Source organism: Eubalaena glacialis, chromosome 2, assembly GCF_028564815.1.
Source record: "Eubalaena glacialis isolate mEubGla1 chromosome 2, mEubGla1.1.hap2.+ XY, whole genome shotgun sequence".
NCBI classification, from domain to species: domain Eukaryota; kingdom Metazoa; phylum Chordata; class Mammalia; order Artiodactyla; family Balaenidae; genus Eubalaena; species Eubalaena glacialis.
The window spans coordinates 51,275,397-51,292,121 of NC_083717.1; the positions used below are offsets into that span (position 1 = coordinate 51,275,397).

The 16,725-nt window shown below is 36.4% G+C and overlaps 1 protein-coding gene across 5 annotated transcripts in view; it reads left to right on the top strand.

The window, feature by feature from the left end:
• MEF2A (myocyte enhancer factor 2A) overlaps window positions 1–16,725 on the top strand; it is a 176,316-nt gene that overhangs the window by 108,342 nt on the left and 51,249 nt on the right. For 2 of the 5 annotated variants that reach the window (XM_061179994.1, XM_061179996.1), the window contains exon 5: window positions 15,786–15,917. In XM_061179994.1, the coding sequence (XP_061035977.1) occupies window positions 15,786–15,917 (132 nt within the window). Of the gene's footprint in view, window positions 1–15,785; window positions 15,918–15,982; window positions 16,121–16,725 lie in introns of all 5 variants that reach the window. The other 3 variants (XM_061179993.1, XM_061179995.1, XM_061179997.1) reach the window with 2 other exon arrangements.

Below are 16,725 nucleotides of genomic sequence, written 5' to 3' on the forward strand. Positions count from 1 at the left end.
TATTTCTATTGATTTGAGTCTTCTCCCTTTTTTTCTTGATGAGTCTGGCTAATAGTTTATCACTTTTGTTTATCTTCTCAAATAACCAGCTTTTAGTTTTATGGATCTTTGCTATCATTTCCTTCATTTCTTTTTCATTTATTTCTGATCTGATCTTTATGATTTCTTTCCTTCTGCTAACTTTGGGGGTTTTTTGTTCTTCTTTCTCTAATTGCTTTAGGTGTAAGGTTAGGTTGTTTGTTTGAGATTTTTCTTGTTTCTTGAGGTAGGATTGTATTGCTGTAAACTTCCCTCTTAGAACCGCTTTCACTGCATCCCATAGGTTTTGGGTCATCATGTTTTCATCGTCATTTGTTTGTAGGTATTTTTTGATTTCCTCTTTGATTTCTTTAGTGATCTCTTCGTTATTTAGTAGCATATTGTTTAGCCTCCATGTGTTTGTATTTTTTACAGTTTTTTTCCCTGTAATTGAGATCTAGTCTCATAGCGTTGTGGTCAGAAAAGATGCTTGATACGATTTCCATTTTCTTAAATTTACCGAGGCTTGATTTGTGACCCAAGATATGATCTAGCCTGGAGAATGTTCCATGAGCACTTGTGAAGAAATTGTATTCTGTTATTTTTGGATGGAATGTCCTATAAATATCAATTAAGTCCATCTTGTCTAATGTGTCATTTAAAGCTTGTGTTTCCTTATTTATTTTCTGTTTGGTTGATCTGTCCATTGGTGAAAGTCAGGTGTTAAAGTCCCCTAGTATTATTGTTTTACTGTCGATTTCCCCTTTTATGGCTGTTAGCATTTGCCTTCTGTATTGAGGTGCTCCTATGTTGGGTGCATAACTATTTACCATTGCTATATCTTCTTCTTGGATTGATCCCTTGATCATTATGTAGTGTCCTTCTTTGTCTCTTGTAATAGTCTTTATTTTAAAGTCTATTTTGTCTGATATGAGAATTGCTACTCCAGCTTTCTTTTGATTTCCATTTGCATGGAATATCTTTTTCCATCCCCTCACTTTCAGTCTGTATGTGTCCCTTGGTCTGAAGTGGGTCTCTTGTAGACAGCACATATATGGGTCTTGTTTTTGTATCCATTCAGCCAGTCTATGTCTTTTGGTTGGAGCATTTAATCCATTTTCATTTAAGGTAATTATTGATATATATGTTCCTTTTACCATTTTCTAAATTGTTTTGGGTTTGTTATTGTAGGTCTTTTCCTTCTCTTGTGTTTCCTGCCTAGAGAAGTTCCTTTAGCATTTGTTGTGAAGGTGGTTTGGTGGTGCTGAATTCTCTTAACTTTTTGCTTGTCTGTAAAGGCTTTAATTTCTCCATCGAATCTGAAAGAGATGCTTGCTAGGTAGAGTAATCTTGGTTGTAGCTTTTTCCCTTTCATCACTTTATGTATATCATGCCACTGCCTTCTGGCTTGCAGAGTTTCTGTTGAAAGATCAGCTGTTAACCTTATGGGAATTCCCTTGTATGTTATTTGTTGCTTTTCCCTTGCTGGTTTTAATATATTTTCTTTGTATTTAATTTTTGATAGTTTGATTAATATGTGTCTTGGCATGTTTCTCCTTGGATTTATCCTGATGGGATTCTCTGCCCTTCCTGGACTTGATTCACTATTTGCTTTCCCATGTTAGGGAAGTTTTCAACTATAATCTCTTCAAATATTTTCTCAGACCCTTTCTTTTTCTCTTGTTCTTCTGGGACCCCTATAAATCGAATGTTGGTGCATTTAATGTGGTCCCAGAGGTCTCAGACTGTCCTCAATTCTTTTCATTCTTTTTTCTTTATTCTGGTCTGCAGTAGTAATTTCCACTATTTTATCTTCCAGGTCACTTATCCGTTCTTCTGCCTCAGATATTCTGCTGTTGATTCCTTCTAGAGAATTTTTAATTTCATTTTTTGTGCTGTTCATCATTGTTTGTGCTCTTTAGTTCTTCTAGGTCCTTGTTAAATGTTTCTTGTATTTTCTTCATTCTATTTCCAAGAGATTGGATCATCTTTACTATCATTATTCTGAATTCTTTTTCATGTAGACTGCCTGTTTCCTCTTCATTTGTTTGGTCTGGTGGGTTTTTACCTTGCTCCTTCATGTGCTGCATATTTCTCTGTCTTCTCTCTTTGTTTAACTTACTGTGTTTGGGGTCTCCTTTTCACAGGCTGCAGGTTCGTAGTTCCCGTTGTTTTTGGTGTCTGCCTCCAGTGGTGAGGTTGGTTCAGTGGCTTGTGAAGGCTTCCTGGTGGAGGGGACTGGTACCTGTGTTCTGGTGGGTGGGGCTGGATCTTGTCTTTCTGGTGCGCAGGGCTGCATCCGGTGGTGTGTTTCAGGGTGTCTGTGAAGTTAGTATGATTTTAGGCAGCCTCTGTGCTAATGGGTAGTGTTGTGTTCCTGTCTTGCTAGTTGTTTGGCATGGGGCGCCCAGTACTGGATCTTGCTTGCCATTGGGTGGAGCTGGGTCTTAGTGTTGAGACAGAGATCTCTGGGAGAGCTCTCAGCGATTGATATTATGTGTGGCTGGGAGGTGTCTGGTGGTCCAGTGTCCTGGATTTGGCTCTCCCACCTTGGAGGTTCAGGCCTGACACTCAACCGGAACACTAGGACCCTGTTAGCTACACGCCTCAGAAGAAAAGGAAGAAGAAAAAGGAAGGAAAAAGTAAAATTTTAAAAAATATAGAAAAAATAAAAATAATAAAATAAAAAAATAAATAAATTTTAAAACATTAAAAAAAACAGAGCAACTAAACCAATAAACAAATCCACCAATGATAACAAGCGCTAAAAACTAAACTACGATAAACATAAAAATCAGAAACAAATCAGCCGCGGACCGCAAACCCCAAGTCTACAGTTGCTCCCAAAGTCCACTGCCTCAATTTTGGGAACATTCGTTGTCTATTCAGGTATTCCACAGATGTCGGCTTCATCACGTTGATTGTGGGGATTTAATCCGCTGCTCCTGAGGCTGCTCGGAGAAATTTCCCTTTCTCTTCTTTGTTTGCACAGCTCCCCGGGTTCAGCTTTGGTTTTGGCCCTGCCTCTGCATGTAGGTTGCCCTCAGGCGTCTGTTCCCCGCCCAGACAGGAGGGGTTAAAACAGCGGCTGATTAGGCTTCTCTTGCTCTCTCAGGCTGGGGAGAGGGAGGGGTACAGTAGTTATAATTGGAATGCGGGGCAATCCTGCGGCGTTAGAAGCCGACGTGCCATTGCAACAGCCTGAGGCGCGCCATGTATTTTCCCAGAGACGTTGTCCCTGGATCTCGGGACCCTGGCAGTGGCAGGCTGCACAGGCTCACGGGGTTGGGGGTGGGGGTGGGTAATGACCTGTGCTTGCACACTGGATTCTTGGTGGCAGCGGCAGCAGCGTTAGCGTTTCATGCCCGTCTCTGTGGTCTGAGCTGATAGCCGCAGCTTGCGTCCATCTCTGGAGCTCACTTAGGCAGTGCTCTGCCTTTTCTGGGCACGTGGGGAAGGAATCTTCTCTCCTCACGCATCCTGAAACAATGGTCTCTTGCCTCTTCAGCAGGTCCAGACTTTTTCCCTGACTCCCTCCTGGCTAGTTGTGGCACACTAGCCCCCTTCAGGCTGTCTTCACACAGCCAACCCCAGTCCAATCCCTGGGGTCTGACCTCAGAAGCCCGAGCCTCAGCTCCCAGCCCCCACCCGCCCCAGCAGGTGAGCAGACACACATCTCAGGCTGGTGAGTGCTGGTCGGCACAGATCCTTTGTGCGGGAATCTCTCCACTTTGCTCTCTGTACCCCTGTTGCTGCTCTCTCCTCCGTGGCTCCTAAGCTTCCCCCCTGCCCACCCCGTGTCTCTACCAGTGAAGAGGCTTCCTAGTGTGTGGAAACTTTTCCTCCTTCACAGCTCTCTCCCAGAGGTGCAGGTCTTGTCCCTATTCTTTTGTCTCTGCTTTTTCTTTTTTCTTTTGCCCTACCCAGGTACGTGGGGATTTTTTTGCCCTTTGGGAAGTCTGAGGTCTTCTGCCACTGTTCAGTAGGTGTTCTGTAGGAGTTGTTCCACATGTAGATGTATTTTTAATGTATTTGTGGGAAGGAAGGTATCTCCACATCTTACTCCTCTTCCATCTTGAAGGTCCCACTCTGATTCCTGTGTCTGTTTTATCAGTGAATATCAGAACCTAGTAGAGTGCTGTCAGTAATTTTTGTTGGATTAAAGGGGAAAAAAAAGGATAAAGGTAAATGAAGTCATTTGTACAGTTTAAGTGCGCACACACACACACACACACACACACACACACACACACGGATAGTGAAGAACCAAGAGCCAGGGCTTTGAAGATATACTTTCCTGACTTCACAGTACACCAAGAGCCAACTCTGTCAAAGTGTTCATTTATATGTGGAGTTCTGCAACAGAGTTACATTATTCCTGTGGGTAAAATGAGACTGTTGGGCTGCCTAGTATCTAGCTCCCTGGAGACAAGGGCCCCAAAACTGTTTGTTTGGGGTGGTGTTGGGGAGAAGTATCATTACCATTTGCTGACACCTTTGCCATCAAACTTGGGTATATACTGGGTAAGACCTTAAAATTCAAAGAAACCATAGCTTGAACATCACACACTCCTAACTGAGATAGATATGGATAAGGTCATAGAAGAACTGGGGAAGGAGTCTGAAAGCAGTGCCTACAACCACATGCACAAGAAATGTGCTCTTTCCAGTGGTTGAAGTGGTTCCTGATCACAGTCCTCTATGCAGTCTCCCTTTTGTTTGTTGACTGATTAATGCAGTCTGAACTAACACAGTGTAGTGGAAAGAGCACTAGACTGGACATCAGAAGACTTTTATTCTAGTCCCAGTACTGCCACTTAATAGCTGTGTGATGTGGTGGGGTTGGAGGGTGAGAACTTGGGTCTCTCCTAAATTTAATCTTCTCCTCTATAAAGGTAGGAGGTGAACTACATGATCACAAAGGTAACATTTAGTTTTCTATTCAACAGCTATTTTAATATAATTTTTTGAGCACATATAATCTCAAGATTCCATTGTGCCTCAAAATTTTGACTCAGTGGACAAATTTCGAGAAAAATATAGTTTAACAAAATGGAATCACGAAAGATACAGAAAATCTGAGTAGTCTTATTGTCAAGTTTACCACAGAGAAACTCCAAATCCAGATGGCTTTGTTAAGAAGTACTAGCAGAATTTGAAAGAAGAAATAACGCCAATATTTCACAAACCCTTCCAGAGAATAGAAAAAGAGGGAACTCTCTTTATATGAAGCTAGTCTAATCTTTATAGCAAAACAACAAGGAGAGTTCTAAAAAGAAGAATCAGAAGTCAGTCTCACTGAATGTAAGTGCAAAACTCCTAAACATAATATTAGTTGACTTTTTTGAGTTCACAAATTTTTTTTATCAGAGACATTTTTATTTTCACATTGAGTCATTTTCTTCATTGCTTGGGCACACATCTAGACTATCAGCCTGCCTTGCATTGGAGTGGTCATGTGGCTGAGTTGGCCAATGGAACGTTAATAGAAGTGATTCATGCTACTTCCAGGCCTGATCTGTAAAATACCTTCCACATGATCATCATACTCTCTCTTCTCTGTTTGTCAGCCAGCTGCAGAGAATCCAGATGGGAACTCTTGAGATCTCATGTGGAACCGAAAGATAAATGACTGGGCTCTGAATAGTTTCACTTAAGGCTGTCTGAGATAAGAAACATCCTCATTAGCCTTTGTGTGAATAAGAAACTTCCATTGTGTTAGGCAACAGAGATTTGTGTTTGTTAAAGCATCTAACATCACTTATGCTAACTCATACAGCAATTAAATCCAGCAATATATGAAAGTCATACACATTATGACTAAGTTGGATTTATCCCAGGAATGCAGGGTTGACTTAACAGAGTATCCTAATATCATGGACTGGAAGTCTCAATATTGTATATGTCAGTGCTATGTGAATAATCCATATAGAGTCAACTAAATGCCAGTGAAAATTCCAAGGAATTAATTTTTTTAATAATTCAAAAACTGATTCTGAACTATATAGGGAAATTCAAGGGGAAAAGACACTCTGAAGAACAGCACGATGAGAAGCTTTGCATTACAATATATTGCGACTAATTTTATAGCTACAGTAATGAAGATACTGTGGCATTGGCACGAATGCCAAACATATCAATGAAGTAATAGCTCAGAAACCATGCACATATATAGATAATTGTGGTATCACAAATCAAAGGGGGAAAGAACAAACTCTTGAAGCAGTGTTGCTGGGACAATTGGATACAGATACATGGGAAAACTGTGAAAGTGAACCTACCTCATATCTTATACAAAATCTACCTCCAGGAAGATTATACACCTAAATGTGAAAGGCAAAATTATAACACTTTTAGAATATCATATAGGAGAATATCTTCATGATTTTGAGGTAGGGGAGGATTTCTTATACAAGACATAAACATTACTACCATAAAGGATAACTGTAAGGGGACAAAAGTATAAATTTGGTTTTATTAAAGTTAAGAACCTGTTTTCATCCAAAGACAAGTGTTAAACATGCCACAGAATAGGGAAGAATTTTTACAATACATAAAATTAACAAAGGATTTATGTTGATTACAAATAAAAGAATGACTCTAAAGTAATAAGAAAAAGACAACTCAGTAGAAAAATTGGCAAGGTACTAGGACACTTGGCACTCACAAAAGAGAAAATCTGAATGACCAATAGTTATGAAATGTGCTTCATTTGCTTGGTAATAAGGGATTGCAAGTTAAATCCTCATTGCAGGTAGAAATATACATTGATACAACTACTTTAAAAAAGAGTTTTGCATTATCTAGTTAAAACTAATGATTCTGCTCCTAAGAATGTACCCTAGAGAAATGTGTGCAGTTATGCAGTAGACTATGCAGAAATGTGCATTTCGCCATTTTCATGATAGCCAAAATATTGAAGCAACTCCAATGTCTATCTGTAATAGAATGGATAAAGTTTTTTCCCCATATAATACAATATTTAATAAAAATGTATAAACTGTAACTATATGCAACCCTATGGATATAATAAACATAAAGTATAATGAAGGAGGCCAGACAAAATAATACATTGCATATATTACATTCACATGGTATTTAAAAATAAGCAAAGCTAAATTATAGTTTTAGGGATATGTATATGGTAAACCTATAGAGAAAGTACAGATAGTTGACATCACAGATTTAGGATGGTATTACCTATAGAAGAGAGAGGGGAGGGTTATGTGATTGAGGGAGATATATAGGGTTCTGGTTTATTTTTTGACCTGATTAGAATTACTGTTGTTCACTTTATAATTGTTGAATTTTATATAAATTTTAATGCACCTTTCTTTATATATGTCCAGTTTTAAAAATTAAATGTTTTTGTGTGTTTTTAAAGTGACTAGGAAGAATAAGAAGTATCTTTCAAAATTGGAAAGTTATTAAAAATGGGGAAAAGGAGAACTTTTCATTAAAAAAAGTTCTAAAGTCCAGTTTAAGTTCCTTGGAACTCAAGACATATTATTCCTTTATTTTACAAGCACTCATTTATTCCTTATAAGCTAGAGCTGACAAATTATCCATTCAGCCGGTGTTTATGGAGCTGCTTAGCTGCTTCACAGAAATGAGATAGGTGGGTGGTGATACTGTAGATTGGTTCAGTTGATGAGGTCATCGTGCATTTTAAAACTATGTGTATATACCTTTTGAGTACTTTTAATTCCCTAGTTTCACTTCTAAGTGCTATGATTATTATTAGTTTGGAATGGAATTTGACAGTTGTCATTATAAAATTGAGCATATGTTAAAGTATATTTCAGTTCTTGATTGATGTGAAAAATGTAGTCTGACACGGGCCCCAGTAAACACTCAGGCAGTATAGACTCCTGAATCCAAAATTCAGTATCATATCTCAAGATTCCAGAAAATGCCAGTCCTCTGGGATTTTTATCAGTTCTTATTTCAGACACCACGTGATTTAAATATTTATTTAAACATATTTACAATGAAAAATACCCTGAATACTAGATTTCTTCACTCTGTAAACAAACACCAAAGAGTATAGTGTGTGTATATGTATTAGTGCATATATATTTATTGATATATATATATACACACATGTGTGTGTATATATAATTTCCATGGAGAATAAATGTGTCTAAAATTTTAAATGTTATTTTTTGCTGATGACAGAATATAAGCTGAAAGAAATCTATTTAAAATTAGCTGCCTCTGCCTAATTTATAATCCATATTGAAATATGTTTGTTTTTTAAGTTTATTGTGTAAAAAAAAAACAGAAAAAAAATCTGGCTATACTTAGAAAAAAGTCTAAACAGCATTGTTCTTGCCTTCTCAAGTTTCTTTTCCCTATCTCCTTTCTACTTTTCCCTTATTCTTTCTACCTCCAGTTTCACCAGCAGATTTAGTAATGTAGACTAGAAAATGAGAGGCAAATAAATGTTCAGGGCCTGCTAAGCAGTGTTTTTATATATACCCAGAATTCCAGAATTCTAAAAGTGTTTCCTTGAACTTGAAAGATAAGGTTGCTAAAACTTTATAAGTAGAACAGTAGAACACATGACTTTAAAGATCGTTGTTTGAGTAAGTTTTCTCCAGGTTAGGGATCTTTTCTGGACGCTAGGTTGTGGAGGCATTAGCCAGACTTGTTTGGGGACTTAGATGATTTAGACAGATAAGGAGACTTAACTCATGACTCAAAGAATTGTGACAGTTTTTTTTTTTATCAAGGTTCTTTGATTATAAGGAATAGAAATTCAGTTAAAGTAGCTCAAACCAAAGGGGGACTTATTGAAAGAATACAGGCAGATTGCACCCAAGGCAGGAAGCAATACCTGCCTCCTTAAGGCCTGAAATCAGGAACTCCATCTCAAGATCTACATGGTCCCTCATCTCTGCCACCATGGCTAGTTTGCAAGATGACTCTCCGGAAGGCACAACTGATGGTCTTCATGTAAAAATTGATGTTCTGGGTTCTTATCCAATTACCCATTTTTGTAACCAGAACGTAATTCCCAAATTTAAAAAAGCTTCAATTATGATACTGTCTTACTGATACTTTCTCAGTAGGAGAGGAGATTTGGTGAGCTGTGGACACTTATCTCAGTGCTAACATAAGTTTTTATTTTTTTAAACTGGGTTGATCTCTATAGATGACATGGAGTTTCCCTTAATTAAGAAAAGTAAGGCTTTTGGTTTTTAGATTTCCAGGTTTATACTTCATCCTTCTGTGTTCAAAATAAGATCCAGAATCAGAATCTTTGGCTGTTAGTTGATTATAGCTAACTGTACACTCAAAATAAGAAGTCTTCTTGCACTACCAATTCTAATCTTTCTTATCCAAAAGCCCACTGGAGGATATCCCAGCAGCTTTCAGCGTGTAAGCTATTGTAAGTTAAACTTATATATGAAATTATACATATGAAATTGTATTTTTGTAGTTCAGAAGCAGTCAACTATCAATGATTTCTGTGGATCAACCTAGTTCAAACTAATGTTTCTGGATTGCCTTATTATTTAAGTATATTATAACAAATCCATAATTTTATGTTTTAGAAGACACCTGAAATAACGTCAGAGATCATCCTGATCTCTCCTTTGCTATGTTTTTTTTTATTGTGCAAGTATTAATAAATACATATTTCATGTGTGTGTAGCACCTTGTTTGTCTAGACTCTGAAAATGTAAAGCAATCTAGACTTCAGTCTTTGATTTGAAAGTTCATAGATTAGTTGAAGAATACAGAAAATGTACGGAAGATAAGTAAATACAGTGTTGCATGTATTACATGAATGTTCTATACAGTAAGTGCTCTTAAAATTTCAGCATAGGAAGCAGCAGGGGAAGAAAGTTTCATGGAAAGATGGAGTTCAAACTAGGCCATAGTGAACTATAAAATAGTCATAGAAATAAGAGAGAAGACAGGGTTTCAAACAAATGGGGTGACATCAGTGAAGGGATTTTTGTGCCTGTTAGGAGGACAATAATTTTGACCACTCTGTCTGGGTCAGAGGTTTCAGGAAGCATAAAAATGGGGAAGGAAAAAAAAAAAAGTAAGAGCTAGGCTGTTAGGTGACTTGCAGTTAGGCTAAGGAATTTTGATTTTGTACTCTACATCTGTTATTTCAGGAGGGATATAAGATGTATAAAACTACTAGGGTTCAGGGAGAAAATAAGAGAAATTATATTTCATCCTAAGATATGGCATGTTAATATTTGAAAAGACTGACAGTCATTCATGCATATAATTTTTTCATTGTATGCATATATTGGGGGCTGTGCATGAAATATGTTTACAGATGGGGTAGATAATCTAGAAGGTTTAGAGGCTACTGCTTTTAGATCACAGAGAGCCATCAAAGATTTAAAAGGGTGACAAGTACAAAGTGGTATTGAGGAGAAATGAATCTGTAACAATTTTTTTTTTTTTTAATAGAGAGAAAGTCTTTATTTATTTATATTTATGGCTGTGTTGGGTCTTCGTTTCTGTGCGAGGGCTTTCTCTAGTTGTGGCAAGTGGGGGCCCCTCTTCATCGCGGTGCGCGGGCCTCTCACTATCGCGGCCTCTCTTGTTGCGGAGCACAGGCTCCAGACGCGCAGGCTCAGTAATTGTGGCTCACGGGCCTAGTTGCTCCGTGGCATGTGGGATCTTCCCAGACCAGGGCTCGAACCCGTGTCCCCTGCATTGGCAGGCAGATTCTCAACCACTGCGCCACCAGGGAAGCCCGAATCTGTAACAATTTAAGGGACAAATTAGAAGAGAGAGAAAAGCGAAGGAGGATATATTGTCAGTGGAAATGGAAATAATAATCTACAAAATTTGGAATTCCATGTTAATGTGGGGAGAGAACAAAGAGTGAACAGCAAGATTGCTTGCTGTGTGGACTAGAATAGCTAAGTCCAAAGAGGGGATCTATTTAATAAAAGATAATGAGTTCCATCTTGGTTAAATTGAAATAGAGATATTAGCCAAATATCCAAATGGAAATGTGCAGTAGTCATTTGGGACTGTAGGTCTTCAAAGTTTCAGATTAGATTTGGAAGAAGGTATAAAATCATTACTCTCATGCAACTATAAAGTGAAAATATGTCAAATATTTTAATTAATTAACTAATGAGTGAACCAGTAAGATGTCACAGCCAGTTCAAAGAAGAACTCAGAATACCACACATCAGTAAAGAATGCTGAAATGAATTTTTTGGGTTGGCCAAAAAGTTTGTTCCAGTTTTTCTGTAAGATGTTATGGAAAAACCCGAACGAACTTTTTGGCCAACCCAATACATGGGGAAGCAAAAATTGGTCAGTATCCACAATGTGATAATCAGTGGCATTCCACAGAAAACAATTTCTATGAACAGGAATTATTTGCAGTTACTGTGAGTTTTCTGATAGTTTTAAACTGATATCCATCTCCACAGAGTTGTAAAATAACCTAGTCAAAGAATAAAGATGGATGTAACCTAAATGGAAGTTCTAGCCAGGATACCCACTAAATTTCAGTTTTTTAATGTTTTTCCTTAAGTTGGTATGGAAATCTTAAATTTAAGAGCCTTTCTACCTATGAGGTCTTTAATCAGTAGGTAGAAGTCTTTAAGTTACTCTTCATTTGGGTAAAACTGATTTAATTAATACAAAAACCAAAAAGAAAACATCCTCTTACTTGTAAGTTTAATTTGGGCGTATCCAGCTCAGAAAGTTTAGATGTCATGTAGGGATCCCTTCTCCTTGGAAATGCTTACAGGCAAAACACTACCTACTCTTTTCCCCAACAGCTTGAATTTTACTTCGGAGCTCGTTAGTTAGCTTCAGATGGAGAGGAACCCTGTTTCAAGAGATTGTGTGGTTTGCAGTTTTAGATGGTTACACTCTTTATACGGTGATATGAATAATATTTCATTTATGAATTGTCACAGAAATTAAGGATTATTGTCCTTAACTTCTTGAAGAAGAGAATTGAAAGGTCATAATCCTTCTCTGATCATATTTCCTTAATTTTTTGATACCATAATAAATTAGTACAGATTATTAATCAGACAATTAAATATTTTCAAAAATTTTAGATAACAGCACATTGCTTTTTTCTTTTAAAAACCGATTCTCAATCCAATACTAAGTTCTAACAAGAGCAGACTCTTTTCCCCTGAGTTTGGATCTGCTATGAATCACGAGTCAAGGGTGGTTTCACTCTTACAACTGTTAAACAGTTTTTTTTCAGAAAAGGTAAAATCATGATTCTTAGACAGCTATAAAATGAACATGAGTCAAAACTTTTAACTTATTAATTACTCAGGGAACAAGAAAAAAATTGCAACTGGTTAAAGGTAAATCCAAAGATTAGAGAAATGCATAAGCCCATCAAGAAGGCAAAATGAATTTTCTTCATGGATGCAAAATTGACATCTTCCACAGTGAGAAAAGAGGTCAGTTGAAACCTCCTTCAGACAGAATCTATTTGCATGTCTATAAACACTAATTATTTGCATTACTATCAGCTTTCTACAAATAAACTTCTATCTACAGAGTTGTAAAATAGCTTGAAGACAGGCACAAACCACAAAGAATCAGATAACCTGGGAGGATGTGTCCTAACAGATGCATTGTTTTAGATTAAAGGCACTTAGCAATTATTTTTTGATCCATTTAAAATTTTTTCACAATTTGTCTCTATATAACTAATGTTGAAGGTAAATGTTAGCTAAGGGCATTCATTATTTAAAACCTGCGTAAAATTTCCCAAAATCACAAAAAGAAAGGCTATTAAAATCGTAATAGAGTTTAACTTTGTTGTGACAAGTAGAAATGTTTGTTTTTTTAAAGGTGTTTAACTGACCCTCCAAAAATAAAATTTCTGTTTTCTATAGAAATGGACTAATGAAAATTGTAGGTATACTAATTTTATGATTTCATGTAAGTAATCTTGCTAGTTAGAATCTTTGAACATGTTTGGAACACTGATATGAAGGACACAGAACAGGTTGTATCAAGTCAGCTTAAACTGATTAATAATTTAATTGTTCATCACCACTGGTCCCTTTAGCAATTCATAATCTGTGTTTCAGAATACAGTTATTTAAGAAAAGCAACTGAGATACATCAACTTAAATGGTATACGCCCCTGAAATATGAAATTATTTTGGCACAATGGAGTTTCCCCCTTAAGTTTGCCGTAATGGCACTGAAAAACTGTCAATCACATGTACAAGAATAAAGTACTTTTAAAGTCCTGTTTACTTAAGAGTGGAACATTATAATCATCAGTAATAGCTATAAAGAGTGCACAGTGCTAATACTCTTGAATATTTTCCCACTTAAAAGCAGATTCCTCCTTAGTGGTGACCTTTCAGACTGTTTTCTTCATTGAGCAAGTGTTTTTATTGTGGCTAACTTGAAGCACGTAAGAAAACTGAAGCTAGCCTGTTTCTTATATGCCTCGCCTGGCCTTGTTAATAGATACAGCATTCCACTTGTTAGTACCAGTGACACAGGAGAAACTTTTACTATTATGCTATGTGGTAAGATAAAGAAGACAGAAAAAGTCTTTTTATGGTAGTTGGGTCCTCAAAACAACTCTTCATATTATAGTGATAAGAAGACACAAGTTGGATATCCAACAGAGGTACATTAGCTTGTTATCTGCAGAGCTGATACAGCCTCTTAAATTCTCTCACAATGACAGGAACCCCCTCTAAAGTGAAGACTTGCAGAGCTGGAGATACCAGAGCACTATTCTTCCTCTTGGGTACAAGTAGAGTTAACCCTACTGTTGTAGGATAAAAATTTTGTGTAATTACTAAACAAAGGCCATATTCTTTTTCTTCTGTAATTTAAAAATGTTCAGAGACATACTTGGTGATTGCTATTAGTGGAAGAGCAAGGCTGTGAATTACTTAGTTTTAAGATATATGAATATGACGGGAAAATATCCAGAGATTTCAGGCTAGAATAAATCAACTTCATGATAAAATCTGTGTGTAGGCGACTACTATATTTGTTCTGTTTCTAGAGCTGTGTTGGTTATACGAGTTCACTGTGTTCCAGTATTCTGAGTGTTAACATCTTCATTGCTGATAGCAAGTTGCAGAGCTTTGGCAAGCAGAACTTGCTACTACGAATGGGGGAGGATACGTGTCCACCTTTTAGTTCTAAACAACAGGACCTTTTATGGCTAAGTACACATAAAAGTTCATGTGATTACTTAGACCCATAGAACTCAAAACCATGGGGCTGATATCGGGGAAATAGGTGTAGTGTTTGCTATATGCTCATGTTTAGTGATTGTGTTGTGGTGGGAGTTTCAGGCATTGTGTATGGGATTCCTAGTGCATGCCAAGCAATTTGAGAAGCTAACACAGCTATACCACTGATTTCTTATGATCCTTTAAGCTTGCAAAAAAAAAAAAAATCAAATTGAGTAAAGTGAAATTTTAAAATAGACTTCAGAGAAATTAAGAAAAAATTCTCAAATCTTAATGTATTGTGTGTTTATGTTCTTTCAAGAAAAAAAGTAAAATAGCATTCATAATTATTGTAAATCATGTTTTAAAGGATACCAAGATCTATTATTATGAATTAATTTAAAATACCTTAAATCTAATATAAATAATCATTTATAAATGCACTCATCTAGTACTAATCTATTTTTCAAATATTTCTTAACCTAAGTAGGTAGGCTTACTTGGAGAATTTTAACTTCCTAAAACTCCTCTGTGGTTGGCTGGAAAATCAGCAAGTCTCAAAGCTATCTAAGTTGTTGAACCCCAAAATTCTACTTTAAAATAAGACCCATCAGGATTTTTAAAAATTTAGACAGTCTGTAAGTGAATTAATATTCTATAGATTATCAAGCCCTTGGTTTTAAGTGTATTCTTTTAAATACTAAACAAGTCATTTTGTGATGATTTTAATTAAAAAAATTAAAACTCAGAAAACCAACTGTTCATTATATTTGTACCCCAAAGTAAGAAGAAAGGAAAAGAGTCAATATGGTCCAGGGGATACTTTGATAACACTCAAGAAAATTCTCCAGAAAGTCAATTCAGTGGACTAAATCAATCCATGAAGGCACTCTGTAGAAAGAGCTAGCAAAGTGTGGAAAAGATCATGCTGAATTAGTTTTTTTTACAAAATTTAAAGATACGTGAAGTCACTAACGATACGTACATTCTACGTAGGAAAGAGTCATTACTGTCATATGTAAATAAGTATTTGAGTTTTTATACTTCAGAGTTATGTAGCAAAATCACAGTATTTAAGAACAAATTAGGAATGAAATTATTGGGATATTGAGCCTATTCTTTCTGATGAATGGGATAAACTCTCAGGCAGAAAGGAATGTCAGTAGATGAAGTTGCTGAAATGTTCATTTTATAAAGGTAACTTTATATATATATCATCTTGATATATTTGTATTTCGGGGTCTCACACTCATTGATCCTATCAGATATGTTGATCAAGCTGTAATCAGATTTGGATTGTAACTGTCAGAGCAGTGAGTAACTTAGTATTCTCTAGGAAGTTTGGAAAGGAAGAATCCAAATATATAAATATTCCTTTTCTCTTAATGTATAATGGGAACATAATTTTGCTTATGTCTAAGGTTTACTTTATTTGAAGACTTAGAGTGCATTGTGATCATTTAAAACCATTTCAGTGGCTCTTGTATTACCCAGTTCATTCAGTCTGTGCTCTCATAATAAATTTTACAAAAAAAACTCATGGCAAGTTAGTATCATTTGTGTGTGAATTTTCCAATTGTATTTCAGACTTTAAGAAAGAAAGGCCTTAATGGTTGTGAGAGCCCTGATGCTGACGATTACTTTGAGCACAGTCCACTCTCGGAGGACAGATTCAGCAAACTAAATGAAGATAGTGATTTTATTTTCAAACGAGGCCCTGTAAGTACTTTTACTTTACCTCTACTTTTTATTTGTTGATCCTTTTTGTTAACTTCATTATTTAGGCTCTGAACAAGAAGGAACACAGAGGGTGCGACAGCCCAGACCCTGATACTTCCTATGTGCTAACTCCACATACAGAAGAAAAATATAAAAAAATTAATGAGGAATTTGATAATATGATGCGGAATCATAAAATCGCAGTGAGTACTAAAGTATGGTTTGTGCTCTTACCTTGTGCATGAAGAGATTGACAACACATCTTGTTTATTTTTGTAGCAGGTGATGACAGCAGTAAGTAGAAGGGGGAAAAAGTATTTTATTAATTTCTTTTGGTTTTATAGAACTTCAAAATAAAATTGCATAAATCTTACAATGGTACATCTTCAGTCTTCAGTGTCTTAAACATAGAAGTGAAGAGAAAACATCCTAATCCAGGCTCTGCTACTTATTATCCCCATGTCTTTGGATAGGGCACCTAAACATCCTGGATTCCAATTTCCTCATCTGTAAAGTGAGTGAGTTGGCTCAAATAGTTTTTTAAGGTCCCTTCCAGGTTTAAATTTCCATGATTTTAAATATAGGGTGCATATGAGACTTCCCTCTCCCTCCGATGACTTTTAAAATATTACATGTACTTAAGTAGATCTTGAGACTATAAAATATAAAATGGCTGGGTTTATTATAAAATGTGGTGTTTCAAAATTATTTTTAATTATTTTATACAGTTGCTGTAATAGTAGCTTACTATTTGGCTCTTTGTTAATGCCCCAAAACAATTTGGTGACAGTACCTCCAAATTCCTATT